This window comes from Oryctolagus cuniculus, chromosome 1 (assembly GCF_964237555.1).
Source record: "Oryctolagus cuniculus chromosome 1, mOryCun1.1, whole genome shotgun sequence".
Classification (NCBI taxonomy): domain Eukaryota; kingdom Metazoa; phylum Chordata; class Mammalia; order Lagomorpha; family Leporidae; genus Oryctolagus; species Oryctolagus cuniculus.
This window is the reverse complement of record NC_091432.1, coordinates 116,263,709-116,287,897: the sequence shown is the minus strand read 5'-3', so window position 1 is coordinate 116,287,897 and position 24,189 is coordinate 116,263,709. Positions and strand designations below refer to the sequence as shown.

The 24,189-nt window shown below is 41.2% G+C and overlaps 1 protein-coding gene across 1 annotated transcript in view; it reads right to left on the bottom strand.

Moving 5' to 3' along the window:
- The window catches only part of OR4D5 (olfactory receptor family 4 subfamily D member 5), a 28,700-nt gene extending 5,342 nt beyond the window's left edge, over positions 1 to 23,358 (bottom strand). The window contains 1 exon segment of the mRNA XM_070047772.1: positions 3 to 23,358. Coding sequence (XP_069903873.1) covers positions 3 to 450 — 448 coding nt within the window. The 5' untranslated portion in view covers positions 451 to 23,358.
- Between the last annotated feature and the right edge of the window lie 831 nt (positions 23,359 to 24,189).

Sequence of the window (24,189 nt, the reverse complement as noted above, 5' to 3'; positions counted from 1 at the left end):
GCCCACAGACTGATTCATAATGAATGTGTAGCGCAGTGGTAGGGAAATGGCAACATAGCGGTCATATGCCATGACGGTCAGCAGGAAGATCTTGATACCACCAATGAAGTGGAAGAAAAAGAGCTGAGTCAGGCAGGCATCAAAGGAAATGCTGGGGCTGCCCGAGAGCAAGTCAACCAGCATCCTGGGCACCATGGTGGAAGAGTAGCAAAAGTCCAGGAAAGAAAGATTACCTAAGAGAAAATACATGGTTGTGTGCAGACGTGGGTCAGAGGTCACGATGGCCACAATAAGAAGATTTCCAGTTACAGTCACAAGATATACAGCACAGAAGACAATGAAGAAGAAGCACCGCAGCTCCCATACCTGAGAGAGCCCCAGGAGGACAAATGCTGTGACCTGCGAATGATTTGCTGGATTCACCTGCTGGCTGTGACCAGTGAAATGCATCTGGTAAGGAAAAAACACACATTCATCGAGGATCTGCAAAGTGCCCTGACACAATCTCCCCCATTCTCCACTACTTCAGTTACCACAAGCAGGGGGTTATAAGCGGTTCTACAGGACACCAAGCAGCTGAACATCATATGTTGATGTAATGAAACTTAAGGGCATAAAGCTCAGGACTGTGCTGGTGCTATTTTTGATTTTTAAAAATAAACAGTGATCAACCCTCAAAAACTGAGAAGTAAGGTATAAAGGAAAAATCTCTAGACTGAAAAGGAACATGAATTCCGTCATTAACTAGTTGTATCATTGTTAAGAACCCTCTGAAGTTCTCTATGCCTCACTTCTCTCATCTATGATAGATTAACCAAAATACCCTCAGAGTCTTCTATAGTTTAATGTCTTATAGTATATGTGGCCTTGATTTAGAAAACCTGATGGATCTCCACATGCCAGGCATGCAGAGGGATCCCCTGACATAGTTCTCATTTATATCCCCAAATAAAAAACATCTGAAAGATACCCATAATATCCATGGATAAATACCATGGCCTTCTGAGAGAGCTCTACCTAGGATGTATATTATCAGTCCTAGAAGGATGCTTCTCAGCCTTTTGGCTAAGCTCAAGTGAAGGAAGTTGATATTATGGGAAAGAGAGAAAAATAGAAAACACGGTTTACCCTTTTCAAGGATATTAAAAAATAACTCTTTCCACTAAATTAAGTAAGAAAACATGAAAGAAAAAGCTTCCTGTCTTGTGGCTCTGGGAAACTCAAAGAAACCAGTCTGTGGAGAAATAGAGGGAAGGGTAACTACAATACTTACCCACCTCTGAAGAGTTTGAGTATCTTTGTTAGTTTCAGGAACAATACCCAGACTACCTGCTCAGTCAGGTGAAGAACAACAAAGGAGACTATAAAGATCAATTGAAATTTAAAAACTCATCATCTAAATGCAGAATAACCTCAACATTTCAAAATACTGAAAAGAAAGGTTTTTAAAATGCATTTCAGTATTTTATAAAGATGTTAGGAAATCTGACAAAATGAACTCCGGAACAAATCCCTTCACATTCCTTAACAGAAATGTTAACTATCACTTGAATTTAATTTTAAATAGATGTTTTAATAATATGTTCCTTTCTTGTCTCTATTCACTCATTAAGCATTTGCTAAGTACCTTCTCCCTTACTGGGTACTATGTTCACCACCAAGGATTTAAAGAGAACAAGAGCATAAATGACTTAGGGCAACTCCAGGTGTGTAACACTCTGCAGAGGGCCTTCCCCTCCGGACTTCCTGCCCATGTCTTTAGTTTCATCATTCTGCACAGCACAAAGCTTCTCTCACACAAACCTCATGATCTGGAAGACACCAAACAATTCAAAGTTCTCAAAACCTGTCAAGCTGCAAGGTGAGGGGTGGGGACGGGGCAGGGTGGGGTTATGCAGCATTGTGGGGAAGTGGGTCAAGCCAAGGCCTGAGATGCCAACAACCCATATGGATGCAGGTTCTTTTGTTTTTGTTTTTATTGTTTTTTGTTTTTATTTTTTGTTTCTTTTTTTTAAGATTTATTTCATTTATTTGAAAGTCAGAGTTACAGAGAAACGTAGAGACAGAGAGAGTCTTCCATCTGCTGGTTCACTCCTCAGATGCCCACAATGGCCAGAGCTGCACCAATCCGAAGCCAGGAGCCAGAAGCTTCTTCCAGGTCTCCCACGTGGGTGCAGGGGCCCAAGGATTTGGCCCATCCTCCACTGCCTTTCCAGGCCATAACAGAGAGCTGGATCAGAAGAGGAGCAGCCGGGACCAGAACCAGTGCTCATATGGGATGCCTGCACCCCAGGCCAGGGCTTTAACCCACTGTGCCACAGCACTGGCCCCAGGTGAAGGTTCTTATCACAGTTGCTCCACTTCTGACCCAGCTCCCCGCTAATGAGCCTGGGAAAGTAGTGGAAAATGGTCTAAGTCCTTGGGCCCCTGCACCCATGTGGGACATTCAAAAGGTGCTGCTGGCTCCCAGTTTCTACCTGGCACAGCAGTGGCTGTTGCAGCCATCCAGGGTGTGGACCAGTGGATATAAGATTCTCTCTCTCTCTCTCTCTCCCTCCCTCCCTCCCTCCCTCTCTTGCTATAATTCTGCCTTTCAAATAAATAAATCTTTAAAAAATTGTCACACTCAACCCATGCTCTATGTATTAATTTTATTTTAATTTTATTTTCTTAAAGCTTTACTTATTTAAAAGGCAGACAGAGAAAGAGAGAATATCTTCTATCCACTGGTTCACACCCTAAATGCATAAAACAACCAGGGCTGGGCCAGGCCAGTGCTGAGCTAAGCTGAAGCCAGGAACCAGGAACTCCTTCCCTTTGTGGGTGGAGTGGACACAAGGACTTAAACCACACACTGCCTTCCCGGGAGCTTTAGCAGGAAGTTGGATGGAAAGCACAGGAGTCAGGACTCAAACCATCACTCTGACACAGGATGCTGGTGTGCCAAGCGATTTCTTAATCTGCTTCTGCCGCAGTACCTGTCACTATTTTGTTTTGATTTTTATGAAACATTTCAAAAATATGCAAATAATTTGGTATATCCAGCTTCAGCGGCAACATGTGAAGAGCCAGAGGCCAATGCTCCTATCTTTAAGATAGGAAAAAGTTAAGAAAACTGAGAAGCAATGATTTTTCTTTGACCAATCAAGCAAACCTCCAGCTGAAAACCTGGAAAGAAATCTAATAAAAAGTGTAAAATCTCCCAGCATGTAAAGCCAAGACTTCATTCTGAGCTTTGTCATTAGGCAATTTCATCATGGAGTGAACACCATAAAGCGTACACACTCAAACCTACATGGTAGAGGTCAGTCAGTCCATGTGGCCTCCTAATTGCATCAGTGGGCACAAAAACACAAGGTATGACACAGCATAGTATTCAAAAGTAGGAGAAATGGTGACTTGATCAGCATAGCCCTGACTGTTAATGAACAACTTAATACATTATCCCTCTTAGTAGTTTTTTTTGTCTGTTCTACTTAATATGACTGGTTTAATTCTGTAATTAATACACAGTTATTCTTAAGTGTTGAAATTTAACTGAAATGTGATCCCTGTTAAACAAAAGAGTGGGAATAAGAGAGGGATGAGATGTACAATTTGGGACATGCTCAAGCTGACTTGCCCCAAATGGTAGAGTTAGAAACATACCAGGGGACTCCAATTTAATCCCATCAAGGTGGCATGTACCAATGCCATCTCACTAGTCCAAGTGATCAATTTCAGTTCACAATTGATCATAATGAAAGGATTAAGAGTCAAAGGGAGCACATAAACAAGTCTAGTACCTGCTAATACTAACTGATAGAATAAATAAAGGGGAGAGTGATCCAACATGGGAAGCAGATACTCAGCAGACTCATAGAATGGCAGATGTCCTAAACAGCACTCTGGCCTCAGAATCAGCCCTAAAGGCATGTGGATCTGGCTGAAAAGCCCATGAGAGTATTTCAGGCATGGAAAGCCAAGACACTCTAGTGGGGAAGGGGGGGGGACCCTAAATGAAAGATCTCTGTGAGTGAGATCCCAGTGGAAAGAACAGGTCTTCAAAGAAGGAGGTACCTTTCTCTGAAGGGAGGAGAGAACCTCCACTTTGACTATGACCTTGTCTAAACAAGATAAGAGTCGGAGAACTCAAGGGGCTTCCATAGCCTTGGAAACTCATGACTGGTGCATAGGGAGATTACTGATGCCATAAACAGGAGTGTCAATTTGTAAAGTCAACAACAGGAGTCACTGTGCACTTACTCCTCATGTAGGATCTCTGTCCTTAATGTGCTGTACATTGAGACTTAATGCTATAACGAGTACTCAAACAGTATATTTCACTTTGTGTTCTTATGGGGGTGCAAACTGTTGAAAGCTTTACTTAATGTATACTAAACTGATCTTCTGTTAAAAAAAAAAAAAAAAGAAGAAGAAGAAATTATCAATTCCCAACCTGACTCTCACTGGGATTAAACATGACAATAGGTTTGATCTGATTTCATCATTATTTAAAAAATCATCTATTATTTTTCACTTTATGTTTCTGTGTGGGAGCAAACTGTTGAAATCCTTAATGTATGCTAAACTGATCTTCTGTATATTAAGATAATCGAAAATGAATCTTGATGTGAATGGAAGGGGAGAGGGAGTGGGAAAGGGGAGGGTTGCGGGTGGGAGGGACGTTATGGGGGGAAGCCATTGTAATCCATAAGCCGTACTTGGAAATTTATATTCATTAAATAAAAGTTAAAAAAAAAAGTAGGCTTTTTTAGAAATACAAGGAGTAGAGGTTGAAATAATTATAAAACCTAAAGTAAATACATAAACCAGTAACACGCCACTTATTACCATTGCCAAGCATTATGTACAGTACATAATTATATGTTATGCTTTTATACAATTGGCTACACTGTAGTAGCTTTATTAACACTAGCATCACCACAAACACACAACTATTGCATTTATTAGAAAAGAAAAAAGAGTTTTATCACTAATATAATTTACATCTAGGATAGGAGAGAAAAGAAAAAACATTACATTTTCCCATATGCAGAAGTATACACACACACACACACACACACACACACACACAAAAGTGGTTTGGGAGCCCGGCATTGTAGCCAGCACTCCGTATGGGCACCAGTTCGAGTCCTGCCTTCTCCACTTCCAATCCAGCTCTCTGCTTTGGCCTGGGATACCAGTAGAAGATGGTCCAAGTCTTTGGGCCCCTGCACCCACGTGGGAGACCTGGAAGAAACTCCTGGCTCCTGGCTTTGGATCAGCACAGCTCCAGCCATTGTTGCCAACTGGGGAGTGAACCAGCAGATGGAAGACCTCTCTTTCTGCCTCTCCTCTCTCTGTATAACTCTGATTTTCAAATAAAATCTTAAAAAGAAAAAAAGAACACCAGTCAAATCCTACTTGCTCCTCTTCCAATTAAGCTTTTCGCTAATGTGTCTGGGAAGGCAGCAAATGATGACCCAACTACTTGGGTCCCTGTCACTCATATAGGAGACATGGATGGAGTTTCAGGATCCTGGCTTCAGCCTGGTCCAGACCCGGCTTTTGCAACCATTTAGGTAGTGAACCAATGGTTCATATTTCTCTCTCTCTCTCCCTCTCCCTCTCTCTTTCTTTCTCTCAATATTTTTTTAAAAAAGGAAAAGTCACATTTAAACTTAAAATATATTTAGAAAATACAGTTGAGCATTCTATATATCAAACTTTACAGGCATTAGGCAAATTAGTAAGAATAAAATTATAATTTCATGTATTTGAAGATAAAAAGAAGGAAAATAGATAAATTAGAATCCAACAAAAGACACTATGAAGGGGCTGGCACTGTGGCACAATAGGTTAAGCCACCACCTGCCATGCTGGCATCCCATATGAGGCCTTGATGTTCTACGTCCAATCCTGCTCCTTGCTAATGTGCCTGTGAAAGAAGCAGAAGACTGTCCAAGTATCTGGGCCCCTGCACCCAAGTTGGAGACCCAGATGAAGCTCCTGACTTCTGACTTCAGCCTGGTCCAGCCACTGCAGCCATTTGGGGAGTGAACCAGCAGATGGAAAATCAATCTCTCTCTCTCTCTCTCTCTCTCTCTCTCTCTCTCTCTCTCTGAAAATCTGTCTTTTAAATACATAAAAGAATCTTTTTTTTAAAGGTACTATGAAGGTACTATGGAGCAGCAGGTTAAAACCTTGGCCTGAAGCACCAGCATCCCATAATGGCATCAGTTCAATGCTCCTCTTCCTATCCAGCTCTCGGCTGGATAGATGGCCCAAGTCCTTAGGCCCTTGCACCCACATGGGAGACCTGGAAGAAGCTCCTGCCTCCTGGCTTCGTATCAGCGCAGCTCTGGCCATTGTTGCCAACTGGGGAGTGAACCAGCAGATGGAAGACCTCTCTCTGTGACTCTAACTCTCTCTGTAACTCTGTCTTTCAAATAAATAAAATAAATCTTTTTTTAAAAAAGGCACTATGAAGGAAAAATATAGAGTCAAGAATAGCATACCTCTCTCCCATCTCCCACAATCCCAAAATAAAAAATGGACATAAGAAAAAGCTCATTCTTTGCCTAAATTAACAACCTATATACAAATATATGGCAAACTTAAGCAAGATAGAAAAAGAAATGCAAATACAGAGGCACAGCACTGGGAGCTATCAAAAGAACAAATCACAAGAGTTTGTTTTTTTTTTTTAGAAAATTGTGTGAAATACACACAAATAAATTTTAAGATCTAGTTACATGGATGTTTTAGGAAAATATAAACAAGCCAGCTACTGTTTTGAATGTGGAAAACATGACAGTGCAAATAATAACAATATAAATTCAAGAGTTTGTAAAAGAGTGCCCCTTAAACAGTAAAATACTCGATGGGGAAAATACACTAATCCATCAAGATACACTTGAGTCCTGAACTGCTGTATTACCAGAACCTAACAGATATCTAGCACACAATATTTCAGTAACTCAATATTTACTTATAGGAAGAATAAAATTCACTAACCACTAATTAACAGAGATAATGATGGCAGCTATGGGGCAGGCATTTGGCCTACAATTAAGATGCCCACATCCCACACTGGAGTGCCCAGTTCCAATCCCTGGCTCCAGGCCTTGACTCCAGCTTCCTGCTAATGCAGATCTGAGAGATGGCTAAGATGGCTCAATTGTTAGATTCCTGTCACCTATGTGGGAGCATGGATTGAATTCCCAGATCCCAACTTCTGTTCAGCCTAGTGCTACCCACTGTGCCTATTTGGGGAGTGAACCAACCCATGAGGACTCTCTGTTACATGTGTGTGTGTGTGGGTGGGTGTATGGGTGTGTGTGTGTGTGTGTCCCTGTATCTCTTCACTCCCCCTCCTTGCCTCTTAAATACATGCTTTTGTAAAAATGTGGTGACCACCCCTATTCTTTTCAATAAGGCTAATATATTTTTACCACTATAATGAGACAAATACATACCCAATTAGAAAAAAATATTAATTAATCTCAACACGAATATAGTTGTGAAGTTCTGAATAAAATACCAGAATATAGATGTGAACTTCTAAACAGAATCCCAGAAAGTCAGAATCTGGAACCCAATGCAGGTCTCCCATGTGGATGTCAGGGACTCAGGCACTTAAGCCATCACTGCTGCTCACCAAGATGTACACCGGCTGGAAGCTTTACTGGAAGTGGAGCTGGGACTCAAATCCAAGTCCTCTGACATGGGATGTGGGCCTTCCCTGTGTTACCTTAAACACTGCACAGACACCAGCCCATCCTGCATTTCTGAAATTGAACTCCTTGCCTATCTTCCCACATCCTCCTGCTGCAAAACCTTGGTAATGATTACTCTTCCTGATTCTGTGACTATGACATGTTTGGAATTCACATACAAGGAAAATCTTGCAGTATTTGTCTTTCTGCATCTGGATTATTTCACTTAGTAGAATGCCCTCTAAGTTCCTCTATGTTGTTGCAATTGGCAGAATTTCTTTTTGCTTCAAGGCTGAAAATATGGTTATGTTGTGTATGTGAGAGAGAGTGAGCATGCACACATATGGGACAAGTTATTTTTTAATGTATTTATCCATTGACATTTAGGTTGCCTCCACATATTGGCTATTTGTGAATGAAGTTAATAGAAACATGAAAAAAAACATGTCTTTTTTGAGAAGATGAGATTAACAAACCATTAGCTGAACTAAGAGAAAAGAAAGAAGACTTACATAAATAAAATCCGAAGTGAAAGAGAAAATTTTACATTGAATTCTCCAGGAGTATTAAGAATCACAAGACAATTATAAGCTATTATATGGTGACAAACATGATAATCTGAAAAAAATTAATAGATTCCTAGAAACGTGCAACCTAACAAAACTGTATCAAGAAAGATAAGGCCTGAACAGACCAGTAACAACAGGAGGATGAATCAGTAATCGAAAAACCTCACAACAAAGAAAATTTCAGGACCAGATGGCTTCTCTGTTGAATTCTAAACTGTTCAAAACAATAGGGGAGGGAACACTTCTAAACTCATTTTGTGGGGCCAACATTACCCTGATACCAGAACCAAACAATGATACTGCAGGAAAAGAAAAGTACAAGCCAACATCCCTGATTAAAACTGATGCAAAAATTCTCAAAAAAAATTAGCAAGCAAAGTTCAATAGCACATTGAAAGGACCACACACTATGACCAAGCAGGGTTTATCCCTGTGGTGCAAGGAGAGTCAATATACACAAATCAAAGTGCTACAACTCATCCTTAACAAAATGGAAGAGAAAAAACATGAACCTCTCAATAGATGCAGAAAAAAGCTTTAGCAATGTTCAACTCAATAAAAATAAACTTACAATTCAACACAATGTTAGCCAAAAATGCTAACAGTAATTTTTTAAGAAGTCGGATAGGACATTCATAAGTTCATCAAAAAAGGAACATGCTAAAAGTGGGAAATATTTTAAAAAACCTTTCATTACCAGATATTTAAAAGAACAAAGCTCGTGCATTTACAATAATTAAAAGGATGCACTGTTATTGTACAAAGTGACAAATGAGACAGAATAAATGATGTGCATACACCCATAAACTCACACACACATAAATATACAGACACTATACACTCATACTGCGTGCAGGAATTTAAGATATGATGAAGGTAGTATCTCAAATTAATAGATGATATCAACTACTGAGTAAAGTGTTTCTAAAAATCTATTTTCTTTAGGGATAAACAAATGTTTGACTTGTACACACTGTATATAAAAAGCAAATTCCATGTAAATAAAAATTCAATTTAAATAACATTTAAAACAAATGTTCTAGAAAAAAAAAAAAAAACAGCCCAGGCCATTGTGCTGATTTGAAGAGTGAATGAGCAAATGGAAAATCCCTCTGTCTCACTCTCTCAGGCCCCATCCTGCTCTTCCCCCTCCTCATTTCTCCTTCTCTGTCTCTGTCGTTCAAAATGTCAAATAAATAAATGAAGCTTTTTTTTTTTTAGGTTTTTTGTTTATTTATTTGAGAGGTAGAGTTACAGACAGTGAGAAGGAGAGACAGAGAGAGAGGTCCTCCTTCCATTGGTTCACTCCCCATATGGCTGCAATGGCCAGAGCTGCACCGAACCGAAGCCAGGAGCCAGGTGCTTCTTCCCGGTCTCCCACACGGGTGCAGGGGCCCCAGCACCTGGGCCATTTCTACTGCTTTCCCATGCCACAGGAGAGAGCTGGACTGGAAGTGGAGTAGCCAGGACTAGAACCGGTGCCCATATGGGATACCGGTGCCCATATGGGATGCCGGCACCGCAGGCGGAGGATTAACCAAGGGAGCCACAGCACTGGCCCCAGAATGAAGCTTTTCTTTAAAAGTTGGGGGCCAGCATATCAGAAGAGCAGGCTAAGCCTCTGGCAACACTGGCATCCTAAACTGGAGCACTGGTTTCAGTCCTGAATGCTCAGCTCTGCTTCTGATTCATCTCCCTGCTAGTGTGTCTAGGAAGGCAGAGAACAATGGTTCAAGTTCTTGGACTCCTGCCACCCATGTGGGAGACCTAAACGGAATTCCTCATTCTTGGCTTTGGCCTGGTCCAGACCTGGCTGTTATGGCCCTTTGAGGAGTGAACCCTCTTCCTGTTAAATAAAGAAATAAACCTTTAAAAAAGGCTTTTTAGACTTTTTATAATCTTAAAGTGGATAACCCTTTCCAAGCAAGACACAAAAGCCAGAAGTCATAAATTGTGGGTGATCCCTTGAGATTACCTGACTAGCCCATGCAGTTAGCCTGACTGCTGGCAGGTGCTGGGGGCCCCAGGCACATTTCACCCCTGCCTTCTGCCAATTAGCTTGAAGATGGAATAGACTAGTAGCTTTCCAGGTGGCCTGGGCCACACCCAGGAGCAGTTTACCTGATTGGCAGAAGGTGGGGGTGGGGGAAATGTGCCTGGAGCTCCTGCCGCCTGGCAGCAGTCAGGCTAGCTGCATGGGCTAGGCAGGCAGTCTCAGGGGATCGCCCACAGTAAACCATAAATGAAATGACAGGAAAATGTGTTACACAATTTAAAACTTTGGTAATTCATACACGTCGCAAAGTATAAAAAGAAACTACAAATTTGTGAGAAAGCATGGAATACACAGGCTACCAAGCCGTATGATTAACATAGGAGCAATACCTTCCAAATACAAAGACCACCCCCTATAAGTCAATGACTGGAAACTCAATAGCAATACCCACAGGGTATATGTAAAGATAATCCACAGAAGTACAGTGAAGGTATGAAAAGATGTTCAGCTGCAAAAGCGGTCCAGAACACATGATTCAACTTAGGTACATTATTAAGACAAAACTTTTTGAAAGCTGAAAATTCCTGTTGTTATAAAAGGGGCAGAAGAAACAGTCATTCATCCACATCACTGAATATCAACTGGTACTTCCTTTTGGAAATTAATTTGGCATTTTCTGTCTAAAATGCCAATAAGCACACATTTTGACTCAGCAATGCCACTTCTAGGTAACTAACATATGGAAATCATAAGAAATACAAAGATAAATGTACTGAGGAAATTGCAATCTTATTTTCTACAAAAATATAATAAATTATGGACATTTTATAAAATGAAGCACATAATTTTTAATATCCTGTTTTTAAAAATTGTATTTTGGGAAGCTGGCATTGTGGCGTAGCAGGTAAAGCCACCACCTTTGATGCCAACACTGAATATGGGTGCTAGTTTGTGTCTTGGCTGCTCCAGTTCCAATCCAGCTCCCTGCTAATGGCCTGGGAAAAGTTGAAGCTCCTGGCTCCTGGCTTCAGCCTGGTCCAGTGCTGGCCATTGCTACTACACTAGGAATGAACCAGAGGATGAGAGATCCCGCCCCCCCCCCCACACACACACACACAGGTGCAGTGGCTCAAGGACTTGGGCCATCTTTTACTACTTTCTCAGGTCATAGCAGAGAGCTGGATAGGAAATGGAGCAGCCGGCACTCGAACTGGCACCCATATGGGATGCCGGCACTACAGGCAACAGCTTCGCCACAGCACCAGCCCTGAGGAGTTTCTTAAGTCATGATTTGTGCTGAAATAATTAATCCTCATTTTTTTTACTATGATATATTTGAAAACAGATTTATGCCAGTGGAATGCTGCTACTTGCATGGAAGAGATTGCCAAGTATAAAACTTTAAAAATTATCAATGTTCTGTTCACTGGGTTTGCTTCCTGTCTCTCACCAGCCCAGGAGGAATTCTCTGCTAACGGCATCAGCAGATTCCCTGGGCTCTCTGCCTCAGACTCTTCTGTGCCCAGTCTTACTTCTTCTCAACTCTGAATTATTGCTTGTTTGTGTTCAATCTCAGATACTTAATCGAAGTATTCTCTGCCTCCTATGAGAGGATATTGTAGAAAGGTCTTCCCCAACATGAGATGACTTATGGTTTTCTCATGACCAGTTTCCTGACTGAAGAAAGCCAACCCATCCTTGGCTAAGTACGCAGTCCAAATGCTTATTTAACACAGTCGAATTAGAATAAATGTCAAGTAAGAAAAATAGTGTATTTTGCATGCTCTAAATCACCTCCTCAACTTCCTATCAAATTTACAATAGCTGCTATTTCAAATTGGTGGACAAATGATAGATACCTCTAAATATAATATCTCCTTGGAGCTTCATCCTTCATCAAATCATTGAGGGGCCGGTGCTGTGGCATAGTAGGTTAAGCCTCCGTCTGCAGTATCGGCATCCCATATGGGCAGCAGTTTGTGTCCCAGCTGCTCTTCTTCTGATTCAGCTCTCTGCTCATGGCCTGGGAAAGCAGTGGAAGATGGCCCAAGTGCTTGGGTCCCTGCACTGGTTTGAGAGACCCAGAAGAAGCTCCTGGCTCCTGGCTTTGGATCAGCCCAGATCCTGCTGTTGTGGCCCTTTAGGGAGTGAACTAGTGAATGGAAGGCTTCTCTCTCTTCCCCCTCTCTCTGTCTGTAACTCTACCTCTCGAATGAATAAATAAATAAAATCTTTTTAAAAATCACTAATTGAGCATTGGCTTCTCTCACTTGCCTCTAAGATCTTATAGATAAGGGTTGTGTGTTACTCATTTTCTGATATAGAATCTTAAATGCTTGTGACACATAACAGGAAATCAATAATTTTTTAATGAATGGATGAGTGAATGGTACAATTCCGGCACCAGTGTCTGGCCACACATGAGCTATATGAGTTTCCTGTAACCCTTAACCACACGCCACACATGTAGGCAGTAGATCTCACTTCTCTACTGATGAACTGTGCCACATAAATCAACTGGACTTGTTAATGAATTAAAGTTTCCCTCAAAGATAGTTCAGGATTTAATCCATCAATCCATTCAGTCACCTAACTAGGCTCATCCCTAATAGTTGCAGGGTCCATGGAAAGAGTACAATGGATACTGATATACCTGCATATGTATTTAGAGTTATAATTCAAGCAAATAAACTTTGAAATGCAATAAATTCCTCCTCATGTGATGAATATGCTTGGCAAGTGATTCAAAATGTCAGGTATGATTAATCACTGAGAAGGTCTTCTCTGGCATGTAACAGGATGCGAATAAACAATTCTATCTTTCTTGCTATCTCCTCACCCCTGTCTCCATGCTGCTCATGATGGGCCTCCTTTTTATGTATGTGGATGTAGCCCCAGCTGTCTCCAACCTCACCACCCAGAAAACAGCAATCACTCCTTGGCTATAGGAGAGCACATACTTTTGCCACCATCCACCCTTGGGAATGGTGAGAAGTATGTCCTAGAGAAGCAGAGAAGTCCTAGAAAAGCACCTGCAAATGTGTTCAGGATTGTTTGTGCAAAGTTCTGAATGCAGAAACATGACTTAGAGACTTGGAGAGGGTAGCTGGAGTGGGGAGTTCAACATAGACACTTTATCATGCCACCTCTGATGCTTTGCCTCATGACAGGAAGCCTTAGAAGAGGGGCGGAGACAGAAGTTCTCTTGATTAGGGTCTGAAGCCAATAATGCACCCAACAAACTGAGTGCCTACTCATCAAGCTATGTTTTCCATACAGTATTTACAGCATGTGTATTTCAATGACATCCGAGGACAAACCAAACCAACAAAAGGAAAAAAAGAAACACCAGGAAATTAAAGAGAAGAAAAATCCTGGGAAGACCTAGGTGGGAAGTATTCATTATTTGTTTAAATTCACCTTTATGAAACAATTTAGTTCCAAGGAGATTAACGTGAAAACAGAAGCTGTGCAGTCCAGTATAGTAACTGCTAGCCAAGTCTGAGAACACACAGTGGAAAAGAGGCAATTCCTTCAATAAAGGGTGTTCGGAAAATTAGATGTTCACATATAGAAAAATGGAATTGGGTCCCTGACATATAAAAATCAATTGAAGATGCATTTAAGGCTTAAAAATAAGACTAAATAATATAGAAAAGTTAAAGGAAACACCACATAAAAGTGATCTGGACGATGATTTCTGATTTGCTCCCAAAAGCAAAGGCAACAAAAGAAAAAATAGACAAATTGGATCACATCAAACTAAAAAACTGAGCAATGAAAGAAGCAATTTACGGCATGAAGAGACCAGCTACAGGTAGGAAGAAAATATCGGCAGATCATATATCTGATAAGGAGTTAATATCCAAAATATATAAAAATGCATGCAAGTCAGTAGCCAAGAAAAAAATAATGGGCAGGAGTTGGGCATCTGTAACAGTAAGATGCCACTAGGAATGCCTACATCTCATATCTGAGTTTGAATTCCAGTTCTGTTTACAATTCCAGCTTCCTGCCAATGTGCACCCTGGGAGGCAGCAATGATGACACAAGTATTTGGATCCCTGACACCGACATGGGAGATCTGGATTCAGTTCTGAGCTCCTGGGCCAGTTCTGTGGGCACCTGGGTAGTGAACCAGAGAATGAAGCAAACTACAGCAATCTCTCTCTCTGACTTTTCAAAGAAAAACAAATGTTTTCAAATATTTTTTAAAAATAAAAAACAAAGTATCTGAATAAAAATTTTTCAAAGGAAGATGTACAAATAGCCAACAGATACATGCAAAAATTGCTCTCTATTGAGTTTCCTCAATATACTAAAACTGTTGGGTCGGCGCCATGGCTCACTTGGCTAATCCTCCGCCTGAGGCGCTGGCATCCCACATGGGTGCCAGGTTCTAGTCCTGGTTGCTCCTGTTCCAGTCCAGCTCTCTGCTGTGGCCAGGGAGTGCAGTGGAGGATGGCCCAAGTGCTTGGGTGCCTCCACCCACATGGGAGACCAGGAGGAAGTACCTGGTTCCTGGCTTCGGATCGGCGCAGCGCCAGCCGTAGTGGCCATTTGGGGGGTGAACCAACGGAAGGAAGACCTTTATCTCTTTCTCTCTCATTGTCTAAATCTACCTGTCAAATAATTCAAAAAATAAAATAAAACTGTTGTTACCAAGTGATCCAGTAATCCCACTTCTGGGCATATATCTGAGGATATAAAATCAGAATTTTGAAGAGCTACCTGCATCCCCATGCTAACTACACTGCTATTCATAATAGCCCAGTTATGCAAGGACCAATGGATGAATAAAGGAAATATAGGATATGGACACAAAGAAACACCATTCACACTTTCACAGAAAGATAACCCTGTCATTTGGGACAACATAGATGAATCTGGAGGACAATAGGCTAAGTGAAATAAGCCAGACCCAGAAAGACAAATATCCCATTTTTTCACTTAGATGTAAAATCTAAAGCTATTAAGCAAATAGAACCACAGAGTTAAAATATAGTTTCCAGAGTCTGGGAGAATGGAGAGAAAGGAGAGATGATGAAAAAAGTTTTAAAAAGTTCCATTAGACAGGAGGAATGAAGTTTGTGAGATTTCTTGCACAGCATTGCAACTATAATTAAAAACAGTACCTTGGGCCAGCGCCGCGGCTTACATGACTAATCCTCCACCTGCGGCGAAGGCACCCCAGGTTCTAGTCCCGGTTGGGGCGCCGGATTCTGTCCCGGTTGCTCCTGTTCCAGTCCAGCTCTCTGCTGTGGCCCGGGAAGGCAGTGGAGGATGGTCCAAGTGCTTGGGCCCTGCACCCGCATCAGAGACCAGGAGGAAGCATCTGGCTCCTGGCTTCGGATTGGCACAGTGCACCAGCCATAGCAGCCATTTGGGGGGTGAACCAACGGAAAAGGAAGACCTTTCTCTCTAACTCTGCCTGTCAAAAAAAAAAAAAAAAAAACACACACTACCTTGTACACGTATGTCATAATACCACTTTGTGCCCCACAAATATGTACAATTATTATTTTTCAATTTATAATACATTTTAATGAATTAAACATAAAGATTGGGACTATGCTGTGGTGCACTAGGTTAAGCCCCCACCTCAGTGCTGGCATCCCATTTGGGCACCTGTTCATGTCCGAGCTGCTCCTCTTCTGATCCAGCTCTCTGCTATGGCCTGGGAAAACGGTAGAAATGGCCCAACTGCTTGGGTCCCTAAACCTGCCTGGGAGACCCAGAAGAAGCTCGTGGCTTTTGATCAGTCCAAGGCTATTGCAGCCATTTGGGGAGCAAACCAGCGAATGGAAGACCTTTCTCTCTGTCTGTCTGTCTGTCTCTCTAACTCTGTCTCTCAAACAAATAAATAAATATTTGAAAACATAGAGATTACTTCTTTAACTTGCACTGGCCTTATATTTATGTGCTCTCAATAGCCCCAGGTGGCAAGGGGTTACTCTGCTGCACAGCAGACAGAGGACATTTCCATCATCACGGAAAGCTCTTCTGAACAGTACTAAAAAACAAAAAATCGAGCTTCATTTCAATGGCCTTCAAGGTTGGTTGTGACACTATGATCTGGGTCCACTTTCGATTCTCTATCAATATGTCCCTGACACTAGACAACTATTTAGAAAATCAAAATATGGGTAACAGCTTCAACTAATCTTGTGTGCAATATGAAACATTTTGTAAGAGCAACCCCAAAACTTGGAAGTACTGGGCAAGATGTCCTGCCTAGGCTACTAGTCTGGATTCAAGCTCCTTTGAACAGATTCATAAAAACATAGAGTTGCATAAATACATTAAAAAAAAAAACCCTGGATTCCAGTTTTGGTTTTCCTTTAAAAATCTGTGTAACCTTTATATTTACTTAATTTCTCTTAATTCTAGTTTTGCTCTCTGTAAAATTGAACTGATAACAATGCTTCCAATTTTCTGCACTTTGATTTTTTTTTACTTTTATTTAGTAAATATAAATTTCCAAAGTACAGTTTATGGATTACAATGGCTTTTTCCCCCCCATAACTTCCCTCCTACCCATATCCCTCCCATCTCCCACTCCCTCTCCCATTCCATTCACATCAAGATTCATTTTCAATTGTTTTTATATACAGAAGATCAATTTAGTATATATTATGTAAAGATTTCAACAGTTTGCACCCACACAGAACATAAAGTGTAAAGTACTGTTTGAGTACTAGTTATAGCATTAATTCACACTGGACAACACATTAAGGACAGAAATCCCACATGAGAAGCAAGTACACAGTGACTCCTGTTGTTGACTTAGCAATTTGACACTCTTGTTTATGGCGTCAGTAATCTCCCTAGGCTCTAGTCATGAGTTGCCAAGGCTATGGAAGCCTTTTGAGTTTGCCGACTTCGATCTTATTTAGACAAGGTCATAGTCAAAGTGGAAGTTCTCTCCTCCCTTCAGAGAAAGGTACCTCCTTCTTTGGTGGCCCGTTCTTTCTACTGGGATCTCATTCCCAGAGATCTTTCATTTAGGTTTTTTGTTTTTTTGTTGGTGGTGGTGGTGGGTTTTTTTGTTTTGTTTTGTTTTGTTTTGTTTTTTGCCAGAGTTTCTTGGCTTTCCATGACTAAAATACTCTCATGGGCTCTTCAGCCAGATCTGAGTACCTTAAGGCCAGAGTGCTGTTTAGGACATCTGCCATTCTATGAGTCAGCTGTGTATCCCTCTTGCCATGTTGGATCGTTCTCTCCCTTTTCTATTCCATCGGTTAGTATTAGCAGACACTAGTCTTGTTTGTGTGATTCCTTTGACTCTTAGACCTAGCAGTATGATCAATTGTGAACTGAAATTGATCACTGGGACTAGTGAGATGGTATTGGTACATGCAACCTTGATGGGATTGTATTGGAATCCCCTGGCACATTTCTAACTCCACCATTTGGGGTAAGTTGCACTTTGATATTTTAAGTATCAAATAATGCAAGACACCCAATAGTAGAAATACAAGATTACTTCAAGAAGTTTGTGGAAAATGAAATTAAAAGATAAACTTATTTTGATGCTCAAAATTTTTAAATCCATGCATAGTTTTTTGCAGAATGTGAATTTTCCATGAATAGTCTGAAAACCCTTGTATGCATGGATTCCAATTTATTGTACCAAAATGAACTTAACCACAAACTTTTTTTTTAAAGGTAGAGTTACAGACAATGAGATAGAGAGGAAGAGAGAAAGGTCTTCCTTTTCCATTGGTTCACCCCCCAAATGGCCGCTACGGCTGGAACTACACTGATCCAAAGCCAGGAGCCAGGTGCCTCCTCCTGGTCTCCCATGTGGGTGCAGGCACCCAAGCACTTGGACCATCCTCCACTGCACTCCCTGGCCACAGCAGAGAGCTGGACTGGAACAGGAGCAACCGGGACTAGAACATGGTGCCCATATGGGATGCCGGTGCTGCAGGCAGAGGATTAGCCATGTGAGCCATGGCGCCGGTTCCAACCACAAACTTTTTAAAGTGCTCTCAGATAAGGCCTGCTTTTCCAGCATCTAGTTTAAGCTCTGGGTCCTTATATCCGACACTCTCCTTAGATTCAATGCAGCTTCACAGTCATGTGTCTTGTCATAAGAAATGTAAATATACATTTTATATTTTCTTCAACCTGTAATTTTAGGTATAAATCCGTACTCCTATGTGTGAATTTTCTATTCTACCAAATTCAGTGGTCATTTATTTTCAGACTATTATGTGTGAAATGGAGAATATTAACAACTATAGTAATACTGGGTAAGTTATTTAAGATCTATTGTTTCTTATTTTAGATGAAATGATAAGAAAATGATCACCTTGATAAATTAAGAATAAAATAAAATTTCAGAATAAATTTAAACACAGTAAATGTCACCAAGGGGCGGTATATATAGTACTATTGAAAGGGAAAAAAGTCTTCCTGTTTGGAGGATGGAAACCCATATGTTTCCTTCACCTTAGGGTCACTCTGCAGGCAGCCAGTGGGTGCTGAAGCACTTTCGCGTGCTTTGGAGTTATCATCTGTGCAGGCCTTGGCTCGGCATCCATTCGCTGGAAGCGATGGGTATAACTGCTCTGAATCTAATCTGTAAAATGTAGGCAACGATGCTTAACTTGCAGTTTTCTAAATTGTAAAATGAAGATATTAACATGTACCCTATAGGACTGGTTTAAGCATGAAATCAGATAATGCATGAAAATCATTTCGGCTGGTACAATATCTAATAAAATATCTAACAAAAATATAATTAGGGCTATTATCTTGACATGTTAAAGGTATTTTAATTGACAAAAATACGGTGGGACAGAAATTATGCATATCAGAGTGTCAGGCTGGATTAAGAAAATATACGGGAGCCAGTGCTGTGGAGTAGTGGGTAAGGCCACCACATGCAGTGCCAGCATCCCATATGGGCACTGGTTCAAGTCTCGGCTGCTCCACTTCCAGTCTAGCTCTCTGCTATGGCCTGGGAAAGCAGTGGAAGATGCCCCAAGTAGTTGGAATCCCTGCACCCACATGGGAGACTTGGAGCAAGCTCCTGGCTCCAGGCTTCAGATCAGCACAGCTCCTGCCATTGTGGCCAGCTGGGGAGTGAACCAGCAGATGGAAGACCTCTCTCTCCCTGTCTCTCTGCCTCTCTTTCTCTCTCTGTGTTACTCTTTCAAATAAATGCATCTTTTAAAAATATATATATATATGTAGATGTGTGGAGGGAATGTCTGGGTAAAGTTGAAAATGTCCAGTTTAAAAGAGAAACTATGGTAAGAAGTAGTAGTAGAAAAGTAGATGAAGGGAAGATTTTGGCCTCAACTTTAAATGTCGGAGTAATGAATTGCTACTTTGGGTAGGGTTAATGAGCAGGGAAGCAAAGATATAAAATCTAGAAAAATCCAGGCTATAGCATTTGAACTTTCGGTTTAAGGAATGTTTTTAAACTGGGGACTTTTCCTTTAATGCACAGATGTTTTATGCTTCTGCTTAATTACTCTATTCAAGTGAGCATTAATTACTCTATTTCTACTTAGAGAGGAAACCCTTAGTTTAGTTTTAAATCTTATGCTAAAAAGGGAGACAGCTAATCCAGGAGAGGGTCTTTGGCTGGATTCCCAAGTCACTCCCTTGGAAAGGAGGCTCAGGGAAGTGAAAGGGCACCCCAATCTCTCAAGGTCAATTAAATGCCACAGCCCTCCTCCAGTGGACCCTTTCAGGCTCAGATGCTTCCAGATGAATAAGAGAAAGCTTAAATGCATGGAATAGCTGTGGTTCACTCACCTGGAGCTTTCCTTTTAAGACAGCCCTGTAGCAATCATGAATAGGTAGATTCGGGCTGAAATATTTAAAACTGCAAAGCCCTTGAGAGGGCTTCAGGAACTGAGGTTGGCACTTTCTCATGCAAAGGGATTACTGACAGAGCAGGAGGCGAGTGCCAAGCATGGGGCAGGCAAACCTCTGGTGCTCACCCAGCCCGGATGCCCTGGGGACCACACCTGGAACCAGGGCCTGGAAGGGCAGTGACCCAAGTCGGTCATCTCTGTAGAATAAATTAACTGCTCTCCCTTGTCATCACATCACAGCGCTGTAGTTCAAGCATCCCATTTTTAATTACTTGTCTCAAAATTCATATATTTCACATATATCATATTTTATAGCCATGCCAAAGATTTACTGCGAGAGTAAAACTCCAGCCAATTACCTCAAAATTACTCCTCAATCTGATTTTTTTTTTGATTCTCAAATCACTTTTTGTGCAATTATTCTTTTTTTTTTAACTTTTATTTAATGAATATAAATTTCCAAAGTACGGCTTATGGATTACAATGGCTTCCCCCCCATAACGTCTCTCCCACCCGCAACCCTCCCCTCTCCCACTCCCTCTCCCCTTCCATTCACATCAAGATTCATTTTCGATTCTCTTTATATAGAGAAGATCAGTTTAGCATACATTAAGTAAAGATTTCAACAGTTTGCTCCCACACAGAAACATAAAGTGAAAAATAATAGATGAATTTTTAAATGATGATGAAATCAGATCAGACCTATTGTCATGTTTTTTGAAGAGTCATTTAAGGGGCTAGTGCTGTGGCGTAGCAGTAAAGCTGCTGCCTGTAGTGCCAGCATCCCATATGGGTGCTGGTTCCAGTCCTGGCTGCTTCACTTCCAATCCAGCTCTCTGCTCTGGCCTGGGAAAGCAGTAGAAGATGGCCCAAGTGCTTGGGCCCCTGCACCTGCCTGGGAGACTCAGAAGAGGCTCCAGGTTCCCAGTTTCAGATCAGCTCAACTCCAGCTGTTGCGGCCACATGGGGAGTGAACCAATGGGTGAAAGACTCTCTCTACCTCTGCCTCTCTGTAACACTGCCTTTCAAATAAATAAATAAATCCTTTTTTAAAAAAAAAAAGTTATTTAAGTAATTGATAATGTTGTATGACTAATAAGGTAAATTATTTGCTGTACAAATTCTCAAATTACCAATGTCTTCTATTGATGCTTGTTATACAAGGGGGCTTGAAAAAGTTCATGGAAAATGCATTTATTATAAATCTTCACCTAGATCTGAAAATCTTTTGCACCAAAATTTGATACCACTTTGATTTTTTTTAGTAGTCAAGAGCCACATTTTTGTCTTTTAAATGTTACCTAATAGTTTATGTTTTGTGTTTAGAAAGGCATCACCAATTCCAATCCTCATCCTATATCTCCTAAATTTTATTCTGCTGCTTTCCTTTGTTTTTTTTTTCCTTTAAATCTACAGAGTCTGGCATTTTCTTGATTAAAGAGCTAATCTTTTTTCTAAAAAGATGAATTTATAAAATGGGCTTTTTTGTGTCTTGGACCTTTACCCTGGTTTGTGATTTCTTTAAAAATCACAAACTAAGTTTTTCAATGTATGCAAAGATTTGCTGCAAGAATAATATCAGTCCTTTGAAGATTCTGTCAACTCTTTTACAAGTACAACTTCATCCTTATTGTTTTTGAAATAATATACCTACACATATTTTACCTTTTGGAAATTAGCTATAAATCCAAGAAAACGCTAAATAATAATCTTTGTTTCTCATCTACCATTCTAGTACTAACCATGGCTTCCAGGGACAAGTGCTTACAATGTCACTGGGATCTCAGCTCAACTTACTTTTTTTTTTTTTTTTTTTTTTTTTTTGACAGGCAGAGTGGACAGTGAGAGAGAGAGACAGAGAGAAAGGTCTTCCTTTGCCGTTGGTTCACCCTCCAATGGCCGCCGCTGCAGCCGGCGCACCGCGCTGATCCTGGCAGGAGCCAGGAGCCAGGTGCTTTTCCTGGTCTCCCATGGGGTGCAGGGCCCAAGCACCTGGGCCATCCTCCACTGCACTCCCTGGCCATAGCAGAGAGCTGGCCTGGAAGAGGGGCAACCGGGACAGAATCCGGCGCCCCAACCGGGACTAGAACCCGGTGTGCCGGCGCCGCAAGGTGGAGGATTAGCCTATTGAGCCACGGCGCCGGCTTCAACTTACTTTTTTAAAGATTGACTGACTGATTTTTAAAGATTTCTTTTAAGACAGTTACAGAGAGAGGTAGAGACAGAGAGAGAGGTCTTCCATCTGCTGGTTCACTCCCCAGATGGCCACAATGGCTGCAATGGCCGGAGCTGCGCCGATCCAAAGCCAGGAGCCAGGAGGTTCTTCTGGTCTCCCATGTGCGTGCAGAGGCCCAAGGACTGGGCCATCTTCTACTGCTGTTCCAGGCCATAGCAGAGAGCTGGATTGGAAGAGGAGCAGCAGGGACTAGAACCAGTGTCCATATATGATGCCGGCACTTCAGACCAGGGCCCCAACCTGCTACCCACAGCGCTGGCCCCAGATCTATTTATTTATTTGAAAGGCAGAGTTACAGAGATGGAGGGAGAAGAAAAGACAGAGAGGGAGAGATCTTCTGTCTACTGGCTCACTCTCCAAATGGCTGTATATGCCAGGGCTGGGTCAAGCTGAAGCCAGGAGCCAAGAGCTTCTTCTGGATCACCCATGTTGGTGCAGGGGCCCAAGCCCTGGGGCCATCTTCCGCTGCTTTACCAGACTCATTAGCGGGGAGCTGGATAGGCAATGGAGCAGCCAGGACTTGAACTAGCACCCATATGGGATGCCAGCACTACAGACAGGGTTTTAACCAACTGCACCACAGAGCCAGCCCTTCAGCTCAACTCTTAATTCTAACTCCTGTTAATGCAAACTCAGGGAGGCAGTAGGTGATTGCTAAGTGTGTCCTCGCTATCAAATAGGAGACCCAGATAGAGCTCCTGGCTCCTGGCTCCTGGCTCCTGGCTCCTCGCTCCATGGCTCCCAGCTCCAGGCTTCAGCGGGCCCAACTTCAGCCATTTTGGATATTTGGAAGTAAACCAGTGGATGGAAGCTCTGTCTGTCTTCTTGCCACTTTAATTACATACACACACACACACACACACACACACATTTTTATTGTTGTTGTTGAACTAAGACCATTGTATTTCTAAATTATTGAAGATTTTGAGGAGGATTTTTTTCTGGTTGCTGCTCCATTTCAAACCACAAATTAGAAAACTATAAGATGCCTATTGATATTATAATAGTTTCCTGTTTTTTTCTTTTTGGAAAGGAATTTATTTACTAACACATTAGACTTCCAGAGTCACAGCAAATGCATGATAATTACTACAACACAATTCTTATCAATGCTCAAGCTAATGCAATATTAATACAAAAAAACAAATTTCATGTAGTTCATATATACAATTCTAAAATTTTCTACACAAATAACAGAAATTTATATATTACAGTGTTCGAGGCCAAGAAGTCCAAGATTGAGGTGCCAGCAGATTGAGAGCCTGGTGAGGGCTCTCTGTTTTATCTGAGGTACCCTCTGGCTGTGAGGACGGGTTGAAGTGTGGGGAGGTGGTGGGGGAGGGGGAGGCGGAATCCCACCATGTTCCTAAATCTGTATATATGAAATATTTGAAACTTGTATAACTTAAATACAATTTTTTTAAAAAAAATTTGAAATTTAACTAATGGAGCATCTAAAGTCCCAGTAAGCTAGGTTTTTTTTTTTACTCTTAACTAACTAGTCCAATGCAATATGTAATGCTTTAAATTTTTATAGACTCCTTATTAAAATGATTAAAGATTTCTAAAAATAACATTAGTGGGTAAAATATTAATAAAAATGACACTGAGTATTTTTGAGACTATTTTTTCCTAACTAGAAAGACTATGGGATTCATAATGAGCACAGATATATATATATGCCACTTTAACCCTGCTGTTCTACAACATCAATAACAAGAGGAAATTCATGAAGCACAGAAAAGAAGAGCGGGATTTCCAGAGAAAAATCTAGTAAGCATTTGAATTTTGGATGCCTCAAACACAAAAAGGCTCATAGTGCTTTTAAGCACTATCATTATTGTCATCCTTT